An 18,124-nucleotide genomic window follows, 5' to 3' on the forward strand; every position below is an offset into this window, starting at 1 on the left:
CTCCATGTTGACGGTGGACTACAAGATATTGAGCAAGGTACTGGCGTCGCGCCTCCTGGGTCATATGGCCGCCTTAGTCCACCCGGATCAGGCGGGCTTCATTCCTCGACGGAGCACTGCCACTTCTGTGAGAAGGTTGCTGCGAGGGATGGAACTGGACCGGGAGGCCTTCCCGGAGGCCTGTACGTTGTCGGTCGACATAGAAAAGGCCTTCGACAGTGTGGAATGGCCTTATTTGTACCGAGTGTTGCGGGAGTTCGGCTTGGGGGAGGACTTTGTGCGCTGGACCTCGTTACTTTATAGCGAGGCTACAGCCCGGGTGAAGACAGGGGTCACCATATCGGCCTCATACCATGTCCGGAGGGGGACGAGACAAGGGTGTTCCCTCTCCCCCCTGCTGTTCGCGCTGGCCATTGAACCATTGGCGGCTCATGCCCGACGAGGGGGTGCGTATGTAGGGGTGGCGTTGCGGGAGGATACGCATTATATCTCCCTCTATGCGGACGATCTACTGATGTTCTTGGAGGACGCGGCGGGTGCACTGGAGGGAGCGGTGGCCTTATTGGAGGTGTTTGGTCGGCTGTCCGGGCTTAAGGTCAATTGGCGTAAAACCTGTTTGTTCCCGCTGTCGCGAGGGGGACAACCCCCGCAGGCGTTAGGCCAAATCCGCTGGGAAGGCAGCTGTCTCCGTTATCTGGGGGTTAACATCTATCATACCCAGGCTGATTTGCTGGATGGTAATGTGGGTAGGGCGCTTCGGGGCCTAAGGGGTAGTATGGGATTTTGGAAAACGCTCCCGCTCTCGTGTGCTGGGAGGGTGGCGCTGCTGAAAATGGTGGCGCTGCCGCGGCTCCTTTACTATTTTCGCACCCTTCCAATATGGATCCCAGCGTCATTTTTTGCGGCACTGCGGGTACTCACCACGAGCTTCATTTGGGGTTCGGGGAGGCGTCGAGTGGCGCTGACCACCTTGCGGCGACCGCGGGCGGAGGGAGGCTTAGCGGCTCCGGATTTCGAATGGTATTATCTGGCGGCCCAGCTCCAGTGGCTCACGCAGGCGGTGGCCAGGGAGTACAGGGGCCCGGACGGTCCCCAGGGCAGGCTAATCCCGCGCCACGTGCTGGCCTTTATAGTCCTTCACCAGAGGCTGGACCTCGCCCAGCTCACCTTGGAGGAGCGTACTCTCCGGTTATGTTGGAATAGATGCCAGAGAAAGGCTGCCATAGTTCACCCCTATGCCCCTGAGATCCCCCTGGGGATGTGCACGGCGTTCCCGCATGGAGGAGACTGGTCGGGGTTGGCGGTCTGGGAGGAAATGGGGGTCCAGATGGTAGGGGATCTATTTCGAGAGGGAGCACTGCTGCCTTTCCAAGACTTGCAGGACTCTTATGGGCTTCCGCGGGGAGACTTCCTGCTCCATGCGGCCTTGGTGGCGAGCCTCCAGAGGCATTGGAATGTGGGGCTGTCGGAGCCCCCGACTGCCACGGGTTGCCAATATGTGGTGATGGCGGCGGGGACGACCAAGGCCATCACATGCCTTTATCGTAGGCTGTCAACGGAGAGCCTCCCCCCATTGGGCGCCTTGAGGGGAAAGTGGGAGGCGGACCTGGGGAAGGAGATCCCTGAATCCACATGGTCCACGCTGGTGCGGAGGGCATGGAAGGGGACGAGGAATGCCAGGTTCCAGCTTGTCCAGTTTTTTACGCTACACAGAGCGTACCTGACGCCGGCAAAGGTATTACAATATTTCGGGGGAGCGCACTCTCAGTGTCCGCGGTGCGGGGCGGACGGAGCAGACTTCCGACACATGTTTTGGGCCTGTAGGCAGTTGGGGGACTACTGGGAAGCAGTGGTGGAGTGCCTGAACCAGGTTACGGATCGCTCCATTGGTCCGGAGATGGGCACCTGCTTGCTGCTTTGGTTCCCCCACACCCGTCGCACGAAGGTCACGAGCAAATTCTATGATTTAGGGCTGATATTGGCCAAGAGGGAATTGACGCTGCACTGGAAATCCCGGGGGGGACCCAGTTTCCTGCGCTGGAGATCAGCCCTGGAGCGCTGGGCGGGGGCTGAGGGCACGCTCCGGGTGCAACTGGCCCTCCGGCGAGATGACGAAAAAGCGCTAGCGACAGCCCGGGCGTGGGAAGCGTTGGTGGTAGAACTCCAGGGGCTGATGTCCGAGCCGGGGGAGGAGGGGAGCGGGCCTGATGTGGAAGTGGTAGTGGGGAGTGGGGAGTAGTGGAGGCGACTGGCGGGCCCTGACCGACTGCACTCTGGATAGGGTTGGGGGGAAGGTATTGTGGCTGCAGGGAGAGGTGGGGCTCCTGTATTGCATTGACTGAGGGGAGGGGAAGCATCGAGCGTGGGACCGGGGTAGCAGGCGGGGGCACACTGACAGAGGGTGGGGGGCGGGGGGGGAAGGGGCCGGGTGGGACAGCTGAGTGGGAATGCTGGTATATGTGGGGTATTTCCTGACTGGGCGGGGATTGAGAGCTGGTTGTTGTATTGCTGTGTATGAAAACAATAAAAAATGTTTAAAAAAAAAAAAAAAAAAAACATTGAGGAAATATGAATTTTATGATCAGTTATGTCCCCTATCGTAGACCCCAACGGCTCCATGTGCATGCTACAAGTACATGTATGTTCCCTCCAGTTCCAGTTATGAAGACGCAAATACATGTGCGTCCACCGTCAACATGTCCTCTTTCAGATCCGCCATGAATGGGTCAGATATTCCATTCCTAAGTATGAAAGGCCACCGACTTTATGTGGTTCACTTTCCACATTTTACAGATTCAGGCGAGTAGGCCCTGAATTCTGCCATCAAGCCTTTTCCTGCCTTCTGTCTCTGAAAGCTCCGGTCCGAGCCCGCATCTGTATCCCTGAACTTTGTCCTACTCCCTGCGCGGCTAACGGTGCCTGATCCGGCCGTTGCTTGCCAAAAACTGTATTTCACCTTCAAGATTATCTTCTTCGCTCCTCATCCGATGCATTCCTGTCTAGTAGTTTAGGTAAACATTCTTCCAGCTACCGAGCAAAGGGCCAGGCCTCACTGTCCTCATGCAAGTAATTCATAGCCCCTGTTACCATGGAAGATCCCTGCCCCCTCGCATCTCATGTAGACACTTAGACGCTTGTACACGCACTAACAGTCAGTATAGAATAGATTCCGTCCTAGAGACCTTTCCTTTTGGATAATACAGTTCTTTAAACATAAGATATTAGATATGATTTGGGATTAGGTTGACATGACCCCTCAGACTTCTGTCTCCACATGTAGAGCTAAATGTCAAGTCCCCTACACCCTCTAGTTGCACGTCACTCACACGTCATGCGGCTGCGCGCGCATCTCTGCCAAGTATTTTCTGCTGACATTGCAGGATTCTCTTATGGATCCACCCACTTGTGACATCATGTTTAATGACGTATCTAGTTACGCCTATATGTACGCCTTTTTCATTACGTATGTGTATCATTATCTGTATTATCAGCTGTTACGCCTCCTGCATCTGTCTTAATGTAATACTTTTCATATAAATATCATTACTTGTCAATAATGTATTGCCTTCCCTTCCTGAACCTTCGTGGTGATGGAATTTGAAGCCTACAGTTCGAACTGTAATTCCTTTGTAGAGGAATAAAGCCTTTTAGAACCTCTAATACCACGGATTCTGCCTCTTATATTTACTGAGTTATTCTTACTAGACTTTACCGCATAAAAAATAGTACCGGTAATGAAATATTTACCACATAAATTGGCGCCCGAATAGGGACACTTTCTCTTCTCACGCGCCGGAGGTGCGTTGCAGGCCCGGTCTCCTGCCACAGCTGAACGGACAAAAACGCGTACCCGCAGGATTTCCTGTATCTCCCTCCGGCCAAGCGGGGGTGACTGAGGCTGCGATCAACACCCAGACGAGGCGGTGAGAAGTGCGAAGTATCCCGACCAGAGCCTAGCTGAGAGAGCAAGATCCGAGGTATACAGAGGCCCACCAGGTTCCGAAGTTCCGAGTCCAGTCGAGTCGAGTCCAGTCCGGTCCAGTTTCAGTTCAGTTCCGAGGCCTTCCGTTCCGCGCTACCCGGTGAGTACCATTGCCGGGGAGGCATTTAAACGTGCACATAGGTTGTGCCGGTCAAGACGGGTTTGGGTACACAAATCCGGTCTGCACTGTTTCAGCAGTGTATCTGTACTGTTTAGCAGTATATCTAGTATGTCTTGCATATAATTCAGTATTATCTAGTGTCAGTATTATGTCAGTAACTAGTTTCCTATTAGTTATCATCGTTCGTTAACTGTTAAATGTTAAATGTTTTAATACGTTCTACATATTGTGGTGTGAATGATTGTTCATTATTGTGTTTATTGTATTAAGTGTGTTCAAAATTAAGTAATAAGGTCTAAAAATGCCGCTCTTTTCAAAATTAAGACAGATCAAAACCAGAAAAGGGGTACTCGAAGAAGCTGTTCCCATTCCACCTAGGGACACTCCAGGGTACTTTATGTATCATAAACATGGCCTAGATGCCGTATTATTTCTTGATTTATGGGTGGACTACACCAAAGATTTACCAGAAAGTCAGAGATGGCCCGCAGCTGGGACCTGGGATGCAGATTGCATCATGAGAGTAGAAGAAGAATTATGGAAAAAGAAAGCCAGACAGTCACAGAAAGATGCCATTGAATTATGGCGTAAAGAATCATATAGACGTACAGAAAAAGCGCTCAGACAGGAAGAGAAAGGTAGGGAGAATTCGAATAAAACCCGAGAAAATTTATTAATTGAAGAAGGTACCCGAGTAAAGGCAGAACAAGTAGACAGACAACGAAACACTCTTATGAATGGTATGTATCCTCTTCTGGCCGAAGGGTTACCTCAGGCCACCCCGGAAATACCGAAAAACTTGACACCCCCATTGCTCCCGATAAAAGCACATCCCAAAACAGCAAAAGATATTTTCCTTTCTTCCTATTTAGATGATGTAGCTCCGGAATATGCTAATGTTCCGCCACACGCACCGCCCACTGATGGTGCTCAACGCCAAGATCATCCGTCCGTATCCCCGCAACAACAAACTCCTACGCACATTCCCACAGGTCCATCTGCTTCTACCGCTTTTCCTACATCTACAGTTTCTATCTTACATCCAACAAATCCTTTCGTGCCTAGCACCTCAGACGGTGCGACAGGAGGTGCGACAGACATTTTTGCCACGCCACCCCGAGGAAATAAATTATCCCTTAGAGATTTAGCATACGAACGTACACCCCAACTAGCAACTTCAGACTTGTTTAAAGAGCACCTAGTGGATTGTAGATATGATCCTGTGCCCGGTAGACGGGACGGTATGCTGTTGTCATCACTACGTATACGACGAGCTTCAAGATATTTAGCGACGCTACCAGGAATGGTGGCACATTTAGACAATATATATCACTTTGTCCAATCAGGGCGAGGCCCTGAAAGTATTGACGAAGCTATGGAATACCAGAAAGTGGATGTACAGAGACAACTGTTACGCTTCTTCATAAACTGTGTGATCAGAAACCAAGACAGGCCTGAGGTAGAGCAGAAGGAAATACAAGTACTTACCAAATGGGGTCAGAATATATCAGAAGGGAAACATGATAAACAGACATGTATAGTAGTTATGTGCCGAAAGATCCGTAAAGAAGTAGAACGAATACATACAGAAAGATTAGAGTCAGATCTACATGAATCAGAGGGAGAGGAGGACGAAATGCCTACAGGACAATTAGAAACGATGGCTTATGTAGGTAAAGGAAGATCTTTTAATAATACCAGATGTTTCAATGATCAGATACGTCCGATACGTCCAGAATGTAACAGACATCTTCAAGCCCCTATGTTAAATACAAGGTCTCCTGAACACCTATTCCAAGCCGCTGATAAACTACTCCGAGACCGAAGGGGGTACCATATGCTCGATACCATGGATGAACAAGAATTGGCCAGGTCAGCAGTACAATGGGCTGGCAGTCCCGACAAATACAGTGAAGATGCACTAGCACACACGTTTCTGAACCTTACCCCATACGAACAGCGTTTAGCTGGTATATACATGATTCAACACCTCCTTATATTATATAAAAGCCAACACTCCGATCCTGGACCCCTACCTGACCTATTGACAGAATTACTCACGAATAAATGGAGAGGTTCAGGTACTGATCTAATTAAAGAAATTCTAGAATTTCGAAACCAGTATAGAGTTTTCGTATGCCCAGAACATGTTCCAGTTCCCACTATGGGAAGAAAAATGTATCACATAGATAGACAGAACCCATTACGCGAAGTACACCCAATCAGAGGTGAAGATAATAATTTTACACGCGTGTTTGTGTACACGCCTATAACTAAAATTGAATTACTAGAAATGAAGAAAGTAGTACCCAGCCATGACAAGCGTCCAGCAGGTTTCCACCGTGAGATAAAAGACATGTTACTCATGGGAGAGTATACCTACCCCGACATTATGAAAATATTAAAAGTATTAATGCCTGCCGGTGTTTACGAGAAACTCAAAGAAAAGGAATGGGAGGTGGGAGACCAAAAGATAGATTGGACAGCATTAGAAAACGAAGAAAAGGCTCGAGCTGCAGGATCAGGGCTTGGGGAAAAGACTACAGCACTACCAGGATTACTAGTGCAGGTACTGCCACGTTTATTAACTACGAAAAAGGAGGACTGGGGTGCAATCTCAGCCTGTAAACAAAAGCAAGATGAAGACACTAGTGATTTCTATTCCCGATTTGAAAAATGTTTTGGTATAAATAGTGGCATAAAAGCAAGTAGTGAGTCATATCCACATCTGTTTGTGACAAAATTAGTTGAAAATTCCCTACCACAAGTTAAGAATAGAGTATTGAAATTTGAGAGTACCTGGCAAGGTAATACCCCGTCACAGATGTTACAGATGTTACAATATCACCACAATAGAATTAGAGAAGAACAAGAACATGAACAAAGACGTATGAAAGACACGAAAATGAAAATGCTTGTGGCTCAGTCAGTTCCAGCTGATGGTCATAAAAAGGGTGATTCCACAGGTCCGGCGAAAGGGACATGCAACTATTGTAAACAACAAGGTCATTATATACACAATTGTCCAGTTCTGAAACATAATATCGCCACGGGTAGAACCCAGGAAAGACCACGTCCACCTAGACAAGATCAGAATCAACAACAAATCCCTCAGCATGCACAATCTAGGCCAGCTCCGCAACAGCCAGCTCCGCAACAGGCAGCTCCACAACAGATCGTAGCACCACCACAAGCGCAGCCTATTGCTGCAACACAAGCAACGACACAACAGATGTACCAGTATGCACAAAATGACTATCCCGATTATCAGCGCTACACATGAAATAGCCTAGAGAGGGAAGTTGGCTTACCCCTTATCGAGGTTCCTGTAGATCAAGAGGGACCTTATGTTCATAGTGAACTATTAGGGGAAGACAGAAAGTTTTTACTTGATACAGGGGCAAGCAGAACAACTATACGACGCAGTGAAGTTCCAGGGGCACCCCTCTCAGGCTCACAGAATATTTCCCTTGGATTCTCAGGAAAGCCTATCATTAATGAAGTAACGCAACCCCTTCCACTTACGGTTGGTCCATTGACACGAACAACAGATTTATTGCTTACTAAATCATGTCCAGAAAACTTGTTAGGTATAAAAACATTGAAAGCTCTAGGAGCTATAATATGTTGTTCTCCGGAAGGAGTACGATTATTTTTACGTGATTTCAAAGGTCACTATATGTCCAGAGACATGGACCACCGGCTGCAGAATTTACCTACACATTTATGGGCACAAGGCCCTACTGATGTTGGTTGCATGAACATTACACCATATCGAGTCACACTAAAAACAGGAGTGGTACTACCACGAATGCGACAATACAAGTTACCACCAGATGCTATTGTGGCTTTGCTGCAAATCATTGACGAGCTCATTGCACAAGGAGTGGTTGTAGAAACCAACTCCAATGTATGTAATTCCCCGATAATTCCGATTCTTAAAAGAACGGATCCAAAAGCATCACCAGTATATCGATTAGTTATTGATCTGCGCGAATTAAATAAATGTATTGTACCACAATACCCTGTGGTCCCAGATATCTCTTCATTACTAACAGCTATTGACTCAGAAGCAACGTTCTTCACTGTAATTGATCTCAAGAATGCTTTCTTTAGCGTCCCAATAGATCCGGAAAGTCAATATTTGTTCGGATTCAGTTTAAATGGACGAAGTTTTAAATTCACACGCGCTCCTCAAGGATTCACAGAAAGCCCCAGCATCTATAGCCAAGCACTGAAACGAGAACTTGACAGTATCCACATGCCAGTTAACACTGCCTTGCTTCAATATGTCGATGATCTGCTGATCACCGCCCGAAGCGAACCTGAATGTGAAACAGCGTCACTGACGGTTTTGAAATTTCTGGCCGACAAGGGGCACAAGGTGTCCCCTTCTAAGCTGCAATTCTGTGTCCAGCAAGTTGTTTACCTTGGGCACTCGCTGTCCAAGGAGGGAAGACAGCTTACACCTGATCGCATCCAGTTAATTGCTAACATGCTACCACCCAAGACACAAAAGGAGGTGCGGGCTTTTATAGGCCTCACTTCATACTGTAGGCAGTGGATCCCTCAATATGCATTTCTAGCAAAACCACTCATTCAGTTGACAACACAGGAGGCAGCCACATCGACTGTCCTCCCTTGGACTCAAGAACATATACATGCCTTTGAAAGCTTAAAGAAAGCTTTATACCAAGCACCTGTTTTAGCAACACCATGTTACAGTAAACCTTTTACACTCTTTGTTACAGAACGCGAAGGTACTGCCTTGTCAGTACTCACTCAGGAACAAGCAGGATCACACAAACCATGTGCTTATTTCTCTAGTACATTAGATCCAGTAGCTCAGGCTCTTCCTGCGTGCCTGAAATCAGTGGCAGCAACAGCTTTGGCAATCAGACAAAGCGATGCCATAGTGTTAGGACATCAATTGTCAGTACAAGTACCACACGCAGTAGAGGTTCTCTTGAACCGCACACAAACACAACACTTGACTATAGCAAGACTCACCGGTTATGAATTAACATTGTTTCAGCCACACATAGAAATCAGACGTTGTAATACATTAAATCCTGCCACACTTTTGCCAGTAAACGGAACAGATCCATTAGCACATGATTGTATTGAAGTCATTACTATCACGACGAAACCCAGACAAGACTTGACAGACATCCCTTTATCAGATCCGGACCTAACATTGTATGTGGATGGTTCATGTATGAGAACAAGTACAGGAGAGTTAGTGGCCGCTTACGCAGTCACAACAGACACTGAAATCGTTGAAACAAATTGTATTAACACTTTGTCAGCTCAAGCAGCAGAACTCATCGCTCTGACACAAGCCTGTATTCAAGCCAAAAATAAGAAAGTCAACATATACACAGATTCACGCTATGCATTCGGAGTCGTCCATGACTTCGGCGTACTGTGGCGAGAGAGAGGTTATTTAACTTCTCACGGTGCCCACATCCAACACGGACCCCTCATTCAAGCTCTATTAGACGCGATTCATCTACCTACTGCAATATCGATTATGAAATGCAAAGCTCATACAAAAGTTACCGACATCATTTCTCAGGGAAACGACCTAGCTGACAGAACAGCTAAACAGACTGCTCAGAACCAGACTCATACAACTGACACGACAAAGACAATAGTTCCGACACCAACACATTGCATGACAGTTAAGGATCCCGCCCTTGATGTAATTGACATACAGACACATGCTACACCCGAAGAAATAAAGAAATGGACTGAATTAGGAGGGATCCAAACGGATCAAGGATGGATGACGAAGGAAAAATCTATATGGTTTCTTCCCGACTCCATGGTTCAAGTCATCATTAACACAATACATAGTCCAGCGCACCTAGGAGAAAAAGCTATGCTAGACAGCATTCAACACATTTGGTTCAACAAACATCTGCGAGCAGCAGCCAAACAGAAAGTACGTACCTGTATGATATGTTGTCAGTTTAATCCAGGTAAAAGCATCCCCGTAGAGCAGGGTGGATTTCAACCTCCCGATCATGCTTTTGAAGTCCTCCAGATGGATTATATCCAGATGGAACGATGTCGAGGATTCAAATATGTTCTCGTAGTTGTCTGTGCTCTTTCTCGTTGGACAGAAGCCTACCCGGTTTCAGATTACACTGCCCCGACTACTGCCAAACAGCTAGTTCGAGAATTTTTCCCACGATTCGGTTTGCCACGTGTTGTATACTCAGATAACGGCCAGCCATTCTCATCCGAACTAATGAAACACGTTTCACTTCTGTTAGGTTACCAATGGAAATTCCACTGTGTTCGACATCCCGAGGCAGCAGGTCTTGTGGAACGTCATAATCAAACTCTGAAAATCAGATTGTCCAAAATATGTAGAGAAAAAGGTGTCGATTGGATAGTAGCCTTACCAGTTGCGCTCTTTTACATGAGAATGGTAGCACATTCTCGAACAGGGCTATCCCCGTACGAGGTGATCTTCGGTAGACCACCAAATATGTGGGGGACGCCTATACCTCGTAAAATCACTGATGTTGACTGTAATATGCTGACAGATTACCTGGCTTCCTTGATGTCTGCACTACAATCTTGTCGTTCACAGGTAGCTGCAGCTTTTCCCGATAACACTGAGGTAAAGCCCCATGACGTGGTTCCAGGTGATCTGGTTCTTGTGAGGAATTTCGACCGGAAGACCCAGCTGGAGCCCAGGTGGAAGTCGCCCAAACTCGTCTTGCTGACAACAAGGACAGCCGTGAAGGTTGAGGGACGTAAAGGGTGGCTGCACTCGAGTCATATCAAGAAATTTTATGGACTACCGTCCGATGTGAACACTCAGCCCTGCATTCCCTCACAGACAGACTCAAAGCTCCCCTTGGTTGAACAAACAAAAAACGAACTCTATAAACTGAAACTAAGGTCTAGCAAGTCAGACAATTTGATTGTTTAAGTCCTCTCCAAGGTGAATCGGTTGAATTTGTCTCTGACATGTATCCTCTAGACCGAAATAGAGAGAGAAATAGACAGATAAAGCTTAAAAAACATGCGTACTGTAAATCGCTTCGTAGTCACTGCACAGTTACATTATTAATTTTGTTTTTTCTAAGTTTTCTGATCATCATTTCTAGTGTATTGCTACATATGTATTACCCTATTTCTAAGCGTGCTTACAATGTTACTGCTGAACATTCTTTTAGCGAATTACCTCCGCATGAGTTGTCTTATAGATTTGCGCTGCGCAACAATACTTTTATTAGTATGTTACATCATTCCCATCAGATCAGCAATGCTACCAATTGTTGGATATGTGGCCGACTCCCTCCCTATCAGAACTATAAGGGAGTTTTGCCTCTCTTTCCGTATCCGTTCACACACAATGGCTCCTGTGGAGCATGGTTTAGTTTGATTAATTCCCTAGATTCAAATTCCGTAGTTTATCAAGACAACTGGGTATGGGGAAACCTGAACCTAGTTTTGCTTAAAGTCTGTTACCCTAACAAGGAGGGACTTCCCAAAAGAACAGGAACTGATCTAGAAAATGAAGTATATGGATTAGGTAACTTTACACTTAACCTCATGATTCTGAATGTTGAATCTGAAGCTACACCAATCTTGCCCGCTATGTCAGTATTTCCAGTTAAAGGTGAATTATGTGTAAGAAAGAATGGCTCCATACACATGGGCCATAGTAAATGTACCACTGTAATAAGATTCAGTGATCAAGGCAAGTCTACATTCAGAGCTTCCCGTCATTCCTACTTCATATGTGGCCAGACTGCATATATACGTTTACCTCTAGATTGGGATGGTACCTGTTACATAGCATTCCTTCTGCCGCCTGTTTTTCTAGCCCCTCCTGATTATCACAGAAATACCCATTTAGTACACAATAGACAGCAGAGAGATCTCCCGATTGTCGATTACACTGAAACGGCATGGGAGCAATACACAGATTTCAATAAAGGTTTCTTTCCCTATATAGGAACAGTCACTAATAGTAAACTGATACGTAGATTAACTAGAACCCTTGAAGCAGTAGTAAACGAGACTACTTCCGCCCTAGGCAATTTAACAGAAGAGCAGTCTGCTATGCGGATTGTAGTGCTTCAAAATCGTCTTGTCCTTGACGTCATCCTGGCCGACAGGGGCGGAGCTTGTAGGGTCATCGGATCAAGTTGCTGTGTTTTCATACCAGAAAATTCGCCGTCAGTATATAAAGCCATAACTCGCCTTCATAAGATTATAAGCCAGATACACCAGAGTCCAGGCACCTGGACTTGGTCCGGTTGGTTCTGGAGCGTGTTGTCAGCCTGGGGATGGAGGATCCTATCCTTCCTAGGTATTGGCTTTCTCATACTATTCAGTTGCTGCTTATGTCTACAATGTGGGCCAGCGATTTGTGGCCTGTGTGCCACATCGTGTATCCCGCATCCAAGTTTTCGTTCAAAATCCCGGAAGAATAAAGAAGAACAAATGATGCTATATGAACAGATCGATGGATTGATGAAGATCGATATCTCCTGAGGGTCCGTAGGGGACAAGGAGGGAATGAGGAAATATGAATTTTATGATCAGTTATGTCCCCTATCGTAGACCCCAACGGCTCCATGTGCATGCTACAAGTACATGTATGTTCCCTCCAGTTCCAGTTATGAAGACGCAAATACATGTGCGTCCACCGTCAACATGTCCTCTTTCAGATCCGCCATGAATGGGTCAGATATTCCATTCCTAAGTATGAAAGGCCACCGACTTTATGTGGTTCACTTTCCACATTTTACAGATTCAGGCGAGTAGGCCCTGAATTCTGCCATCAAGCCTTTTCCTGCCTTCTGTCTCTGAAAGCTCCGGTCCGAGCCCGCATCTGTATCCCTGAACTTTGTCCTACTCCCTGAGCGGCTAACGGTGCCTGATCCGGCCGTTGCTTGCCAAAAACTGTATTTCACCTTCAAGATTATCTTCTTCGCTCCTCATCCGATGCATTCCTGTCTAGTAGTTTAGGTAAACATTCTTCCAGCTACCGAGCAAAGGGCCAGGCCTCACTGTCCTCATGCAAGTAATTCATAGCCCCTGTTACCATGGAAGATCCCTGCCCCCTCGCATCTCATGTAGACACTTAGACGCTTGTACACGCACTAACAGTCAGTATAGAATAGATTCCGTCCTAGAGACCTTTCCTTTTGGATAATACAGTTCTTTAAACATAAGATATTAGATATGATTTGGGATTAGGTTGACATGACCCCTCAGACTTCTGTCTCCACATGTAGAGCTAAATGTCAAGTCCCCTTCACCCTCTAGTTGCACGTCACTCACACGTCATGCGGCTGCGCGCGCATCTCTGCCAAGTATTTTCTGCTGACATTGCAGGATTCTCTTATGGATCCACCCACTTGTGACATCATGTTTAATGACGTATCTAGTTACGCCTATATGTACGCCTTTTTCATTACGTATGTGTATCATTATCTGTATTATCAGCTGTTACGCCTCCTGCATCTGTCTTAATGTAATACTTTTCATATAAATATCATTACTTGTCAATAATGTATTGCCTTCCCTTCCTGAACCTTCGTGGTGATGGAATTTGAAGCCTACAGTTCGAACTGTAATTCCTTTGTAGAGGAATAAAGCCTTTTAGAACCTCTAATACCACGGATTCTGCCTCTTATATTTACTGAGTTATTCTTACTAGACTTTACCGCATAAAAAATAGTACCGGTAATGAAATATTTACCACAACATCACTGTTATCATTATATGGTAATTTCCTCAGGCAGTTTTAAGGGTGTCTCTTGCATCTGTAGAGCTATTAGAGAAGACACTATAGGCCCACTGAAAACACTAAGATCCGTTTGGGAGGAAAATATGGGCATCCCCCTGCCACTGGCGGCATGGGTGAAGATACTAGACGGAATCTCCAAAGTGTCCTGTAGTGCTTGGTTTAAATTGATTAACTTCTATGTCTTCTATAGGGCATATTTTACGCCAGAGAGTAATAAACGGTACTTCCATGTAGAGGGGGCAGCCTGTCCTAGTTGCAGGGCCCTGGGAGCCAATCTGATGCATATGCTTTTTGGGCCTGTCCTTCGATTGGTGAGTTCTGGGAGGAGATCACAGGGTAGAGTTGCTACACTTCTCGATGGCGAGGTACCTTGTACCCTGGGTCACTGCCTATGGGGGTGGTTCCCCCATACTTCTAAAAATAAAGTGACCAGTAAGTTCCAGGATCTGGTCTTCGTACTGGCCAAGTGTGAAATCACCTTAAACTGGAAGTCACAATATGTGGTGGCGAGACATCATCAAAAGCCAGGATCGGAACCAAAAACTACAGATTTTCTAGAACAACAGATTACTGCTTAGGGGTATCTTTAAATAAATACCGCACCCCCTAACCTTACCTGCTAAAATCCATCCTAATCTTTGAATGAGCTGAATATTTTTATATTTAAAAGGGAATTAAGCCAAGTTATATGCTGGTGCCTCTTATTTTTACTTTATGTACTATTCATTTGGAGGAGGGGTTGCATCAAATATTCTTCTCCATTGATGGAGAATTCATTTTAAGAAGAGGAACTTTCCTTCAGTGGTTAATCAGTACTCGAGTTACATGGATTATTTAAGTTTAAATAGCAATGTTGAACAAGAGTTGGTACTTACGCCTAAATAGGACTGGCTTTAATGTGCTAATGCATTCAAACATAGGCATGCAAAGATAGCCATACAAAAATGATTTTTTCACACATTAGAGCATTCAAGCCAGAGGACGTGGCTATCCCAATGCTTGTTGTGCTAGATGGGTACCTCTGCAGTGGGGCAAGTCACCTTGCAGCCCTGATAAAGGGATGAGAGTAACCTGACCATGATGAGGTGCTTATTTTCAGAGGCAACAGCCAAGGAATGATTGTATCCTAGTTGGGCTTTACTTTTTTACGGAGTAGAGGGCTTGTGAACACACTAGAAAACAAGCATTATTGATTAAAAATGGTCTGATAAAGAAAAAAAAAACATCTCCACAATCTATCACCTCTTTAAAACTGTAAGAAATAAGGTGAAAAAACAACATGAAATTTGCAGAAACTGAAAATTGATGTTTTGCTTTGTTTCTGTTCCGAAACAAAATGTCTCCAGGCTATCTGAAGATTTAAAATGCAGCCATAAACCACCAGTAATAATATTCATATTTTATAGTTCCTGCTAAAACATATCTCATGCAGGGGACACTAAAATTACACTGCTTTTGTTTTTAAGTAGCTAGTGGCTTGTTTCATTGCAGAGATTGTATCTTTTGTATCCAAACTGCTAGAGATTAACATGTATAATTTAAAAGACTATTAAACATCTATGTTACTGGTTGAAACAGGGCAATATACTTTTGACAGCTGTATAAAGAAAATGTGACAACGTTTAAATACTCATGTCAGTTTTATCCAGACCATAATAGGCATACTATTATTATGTACCTTATAAAGTATAGCAAATGTGTTTACTTACCTTGACTTTTTAAAGCATCAGTCAATGTCCGAATTATGCTAGTAAGAGAAGCGAATGATATGCGATCACTCGCCAGAATCTTCTCCAGAGCCTGTCAGAAATTCAACAAAATAAAAGCTTTCCTAAGAGCAGGTCTTTAAATATATATGTTTACATGATTTTATGCATCTGAGGGATTGTGTAATTGAAAATATACCTGTTTTTTTGTTGCGGGGTACTTAATATCTACAAGAATTTCTTTTACTTCAGCTTCTCGTGATTCTGTTGAGACAAAAAGATCATGTATCTGTAAGATTCAACTGCTCACAAAAGTAATATTATTGGAATGTCTGTCTTATTGGATTACTTAATTATTCAGATACATATTTTTACTATTAGATTTGTTAATACATCGTAAGAAACATTTGGTGAAGTGATCACAGTTTTCAAACATCAGACTTAACACAACACAATATATTACATTATATCAACATTTACATATATCTATTAATATATCTATATATCTATTAATATATCTATATATCTATATCTATTAATATATCTATATATCTATATCTATTAATATATCTATATCTCTCTCACTATATATATATATATATATATATATTACCTACTGGCGGTCGCCAGTAGGTAGTTATAGTTAGGACCCCTTTTCCATAGGAAATCCGCAACATTCTATTTTGAATAACTTTGGCGCCGGTCGATGAATCCTCGCGAATTTCTCAAAATAGGTGGGGCGCTACGCTCCGCTCCTACCCTGAAAGTCTCGGGGGGATTCGTCAAGCGGGGGCTGAGATAAAAGGGGGGTCCCAAAACGCGTTTTTCCCATGCATTTTTCCATAGGACCTTTAGAACGAGCTACAGCCCGAACGGCTGAACAGAATTACTAGAAATTTGGCAGAGAGGTAGTCCCTATGTCAAGGAAGTGCCTTTTGTAGGTTTGGTGTAAATCTGTTCAGTAGATTCTGAGAAAATAGCCTTTAAATCAATATATATATCTGAGCCCGCTTACGGTACGCTTACCGTACGCTTACCGTACGCGTACGGTGGCGTGCGCGAGCGCGATTCTGATTGGCTGTTAGATCTTAGTAAACATTCGAATCGGCCGAAACCAGGAAGCGGCGGCCGCCATTTTGTGTGTTTCACTCAGAAAAAAAAAGAGTGAAAACAAGAAAAGGGGGCAAGGAGGAGAGTTACAGACCCCCTTACATTTGTGAGGGGGTCAAAGAAGGACTGTAAAGTTCAAAGAAAACATTTATTGATTTTTAAAAAAATCACGGGGTACGCTTACGGTAAGCTTACGGTAAGCGTACAGAAGAAAAAATAAATTAAAAAAGAAATGAAATGCAGATTTAAGAGTTTAGATATTAGGGGGCTCTAAAAAGAGCCGTTGTGTTTATGAAGTCATTTTTTTAGTGGTACCTACAAGTAAGTACCGATGCAGAGTCTAAGGTTCAAGAGGAAGACTCTGTTCCCTTCATCATTGAAGTGCACACCATCTCCTCTATAAATGTCTTGCATGTCATAACGCAAGTTGTTGTGGTAAATGGCACCCATAATGTCACGGAGGAAAGGAGAAACAGATTTGTTGACGTGCTTTCTTGCTTTGTCAATCTGCGGACAGAAATGATTGGACCAGTTCCATTTTTGCCTTTGGCATATGTTGGAAAACACAAAGGCAGTTTTAGGGAAAAGTGAAAACAGTTGTGCAAAGGTGTCTTTCATAAGCATTTCCAGACCTACCCCAGTCAAAGTGCCTAGGTCATTGCCACCACAGTGCACTATTATGAGGTCAGGGTGTTGGATTTGCATGAAGGATTTCACCAATGGCATCAATTGGTGCCACTTTAACCCTCTCTGACCAATCCATTTAATGTCTACATTTGGCAAAGCAAGGTCTCTCACCATACCTGTTTTCTCTGCAAACTTTTCACTCCAGAAGACATAGCTGTGCCCTACAATCCACACTGTGAACATCTTCAAAGGAGAACTGGATGCACTCAGGAGGTGTCTTTCAGTAGAATGGCAATATGAAAAGAAAGACAGTTTGGAAATGGAGGCATACATATTTTTTTTAAAACAAAAAGAACTGATTGGCTGTTTCATACCATTCTAGAATAAAAACTAGGCTGTATGTGTAAATTAATAGAAGCATGTTTTGTATTGGTACAAAAAAATGTGTTACCAAAGAACAGTACTATGGATTTGCTGTTAGGTTTGAAAAGTCAAGCACTCTTGCTCTGTGGAATTGAAACATTGTGTGGCGAACTTCTGACCTAACTCCACACAGCAGTGTTCCATGAGCTGTTGCTATGGTAGCAGGCAGAAGTCAAGTTGGGGGAAGGGTACTAGGCAGAAGTCAAGTTGGGGGCAGGGTACTTTTGGAAAAGGGTTGGTTTTCAACCAATAGAAATGTGTGATTACATTTGAAAAAAAGGGGGAAGCACTGAGATTTGAAACTTACATGTATATGTGTGGAAAAATAGAGGGAAAAGTTTGCCATTATCTGGTTCTGCTGAGAGGAGAGA

The 18,124-nt window shown here is 44.7% G+C and overlaps 1 protein-coding gene across 2 annotated transcripts in view; it reads right to left on the minus strand.

Annotated features, from left to right (window-relative positions):
* The window catches only part of RAB3GAP2 (RAB3 GTPase activating non-catalytic protein subunit 2), a 687,447-nt gene that overhangs the window by 261,965 nt on the left and 407,358 nt on the right, over positions 1 to 18,124 (minus strand). For both annotated transcript variants that reach the window (XM_085612952.1, XM_085612951.1), the window contains exons 17-18: positions 15,793 to 15,857; positions 15,597 to 15,687 (exon numbers count right to left, since the gene is read on the minus strand). In XM_085612952.1, coding sequence (XP_085469078.1) covers positions 15,597 to 15,687; positions 15,793 to 15,857 — 156 coding nt within the window. The remainder of the gene's footprint in view (positions 1 to 15,596; positions 15,688 to 15,792; positions 15,858 to 18,124) is intronic.

This window comes from Triturus cristatus, chromosome 6, assembly GCF_964204655.1.
Source record: "Triturus cristatus chromosome 6, aTriCri1.1, whole genome shotgun sequence".
NCBI lineage: Eukaryota > Metazoa > Chordata > Amphibia > Caudata > Salamandridae > Triturus > Triturus cristatus.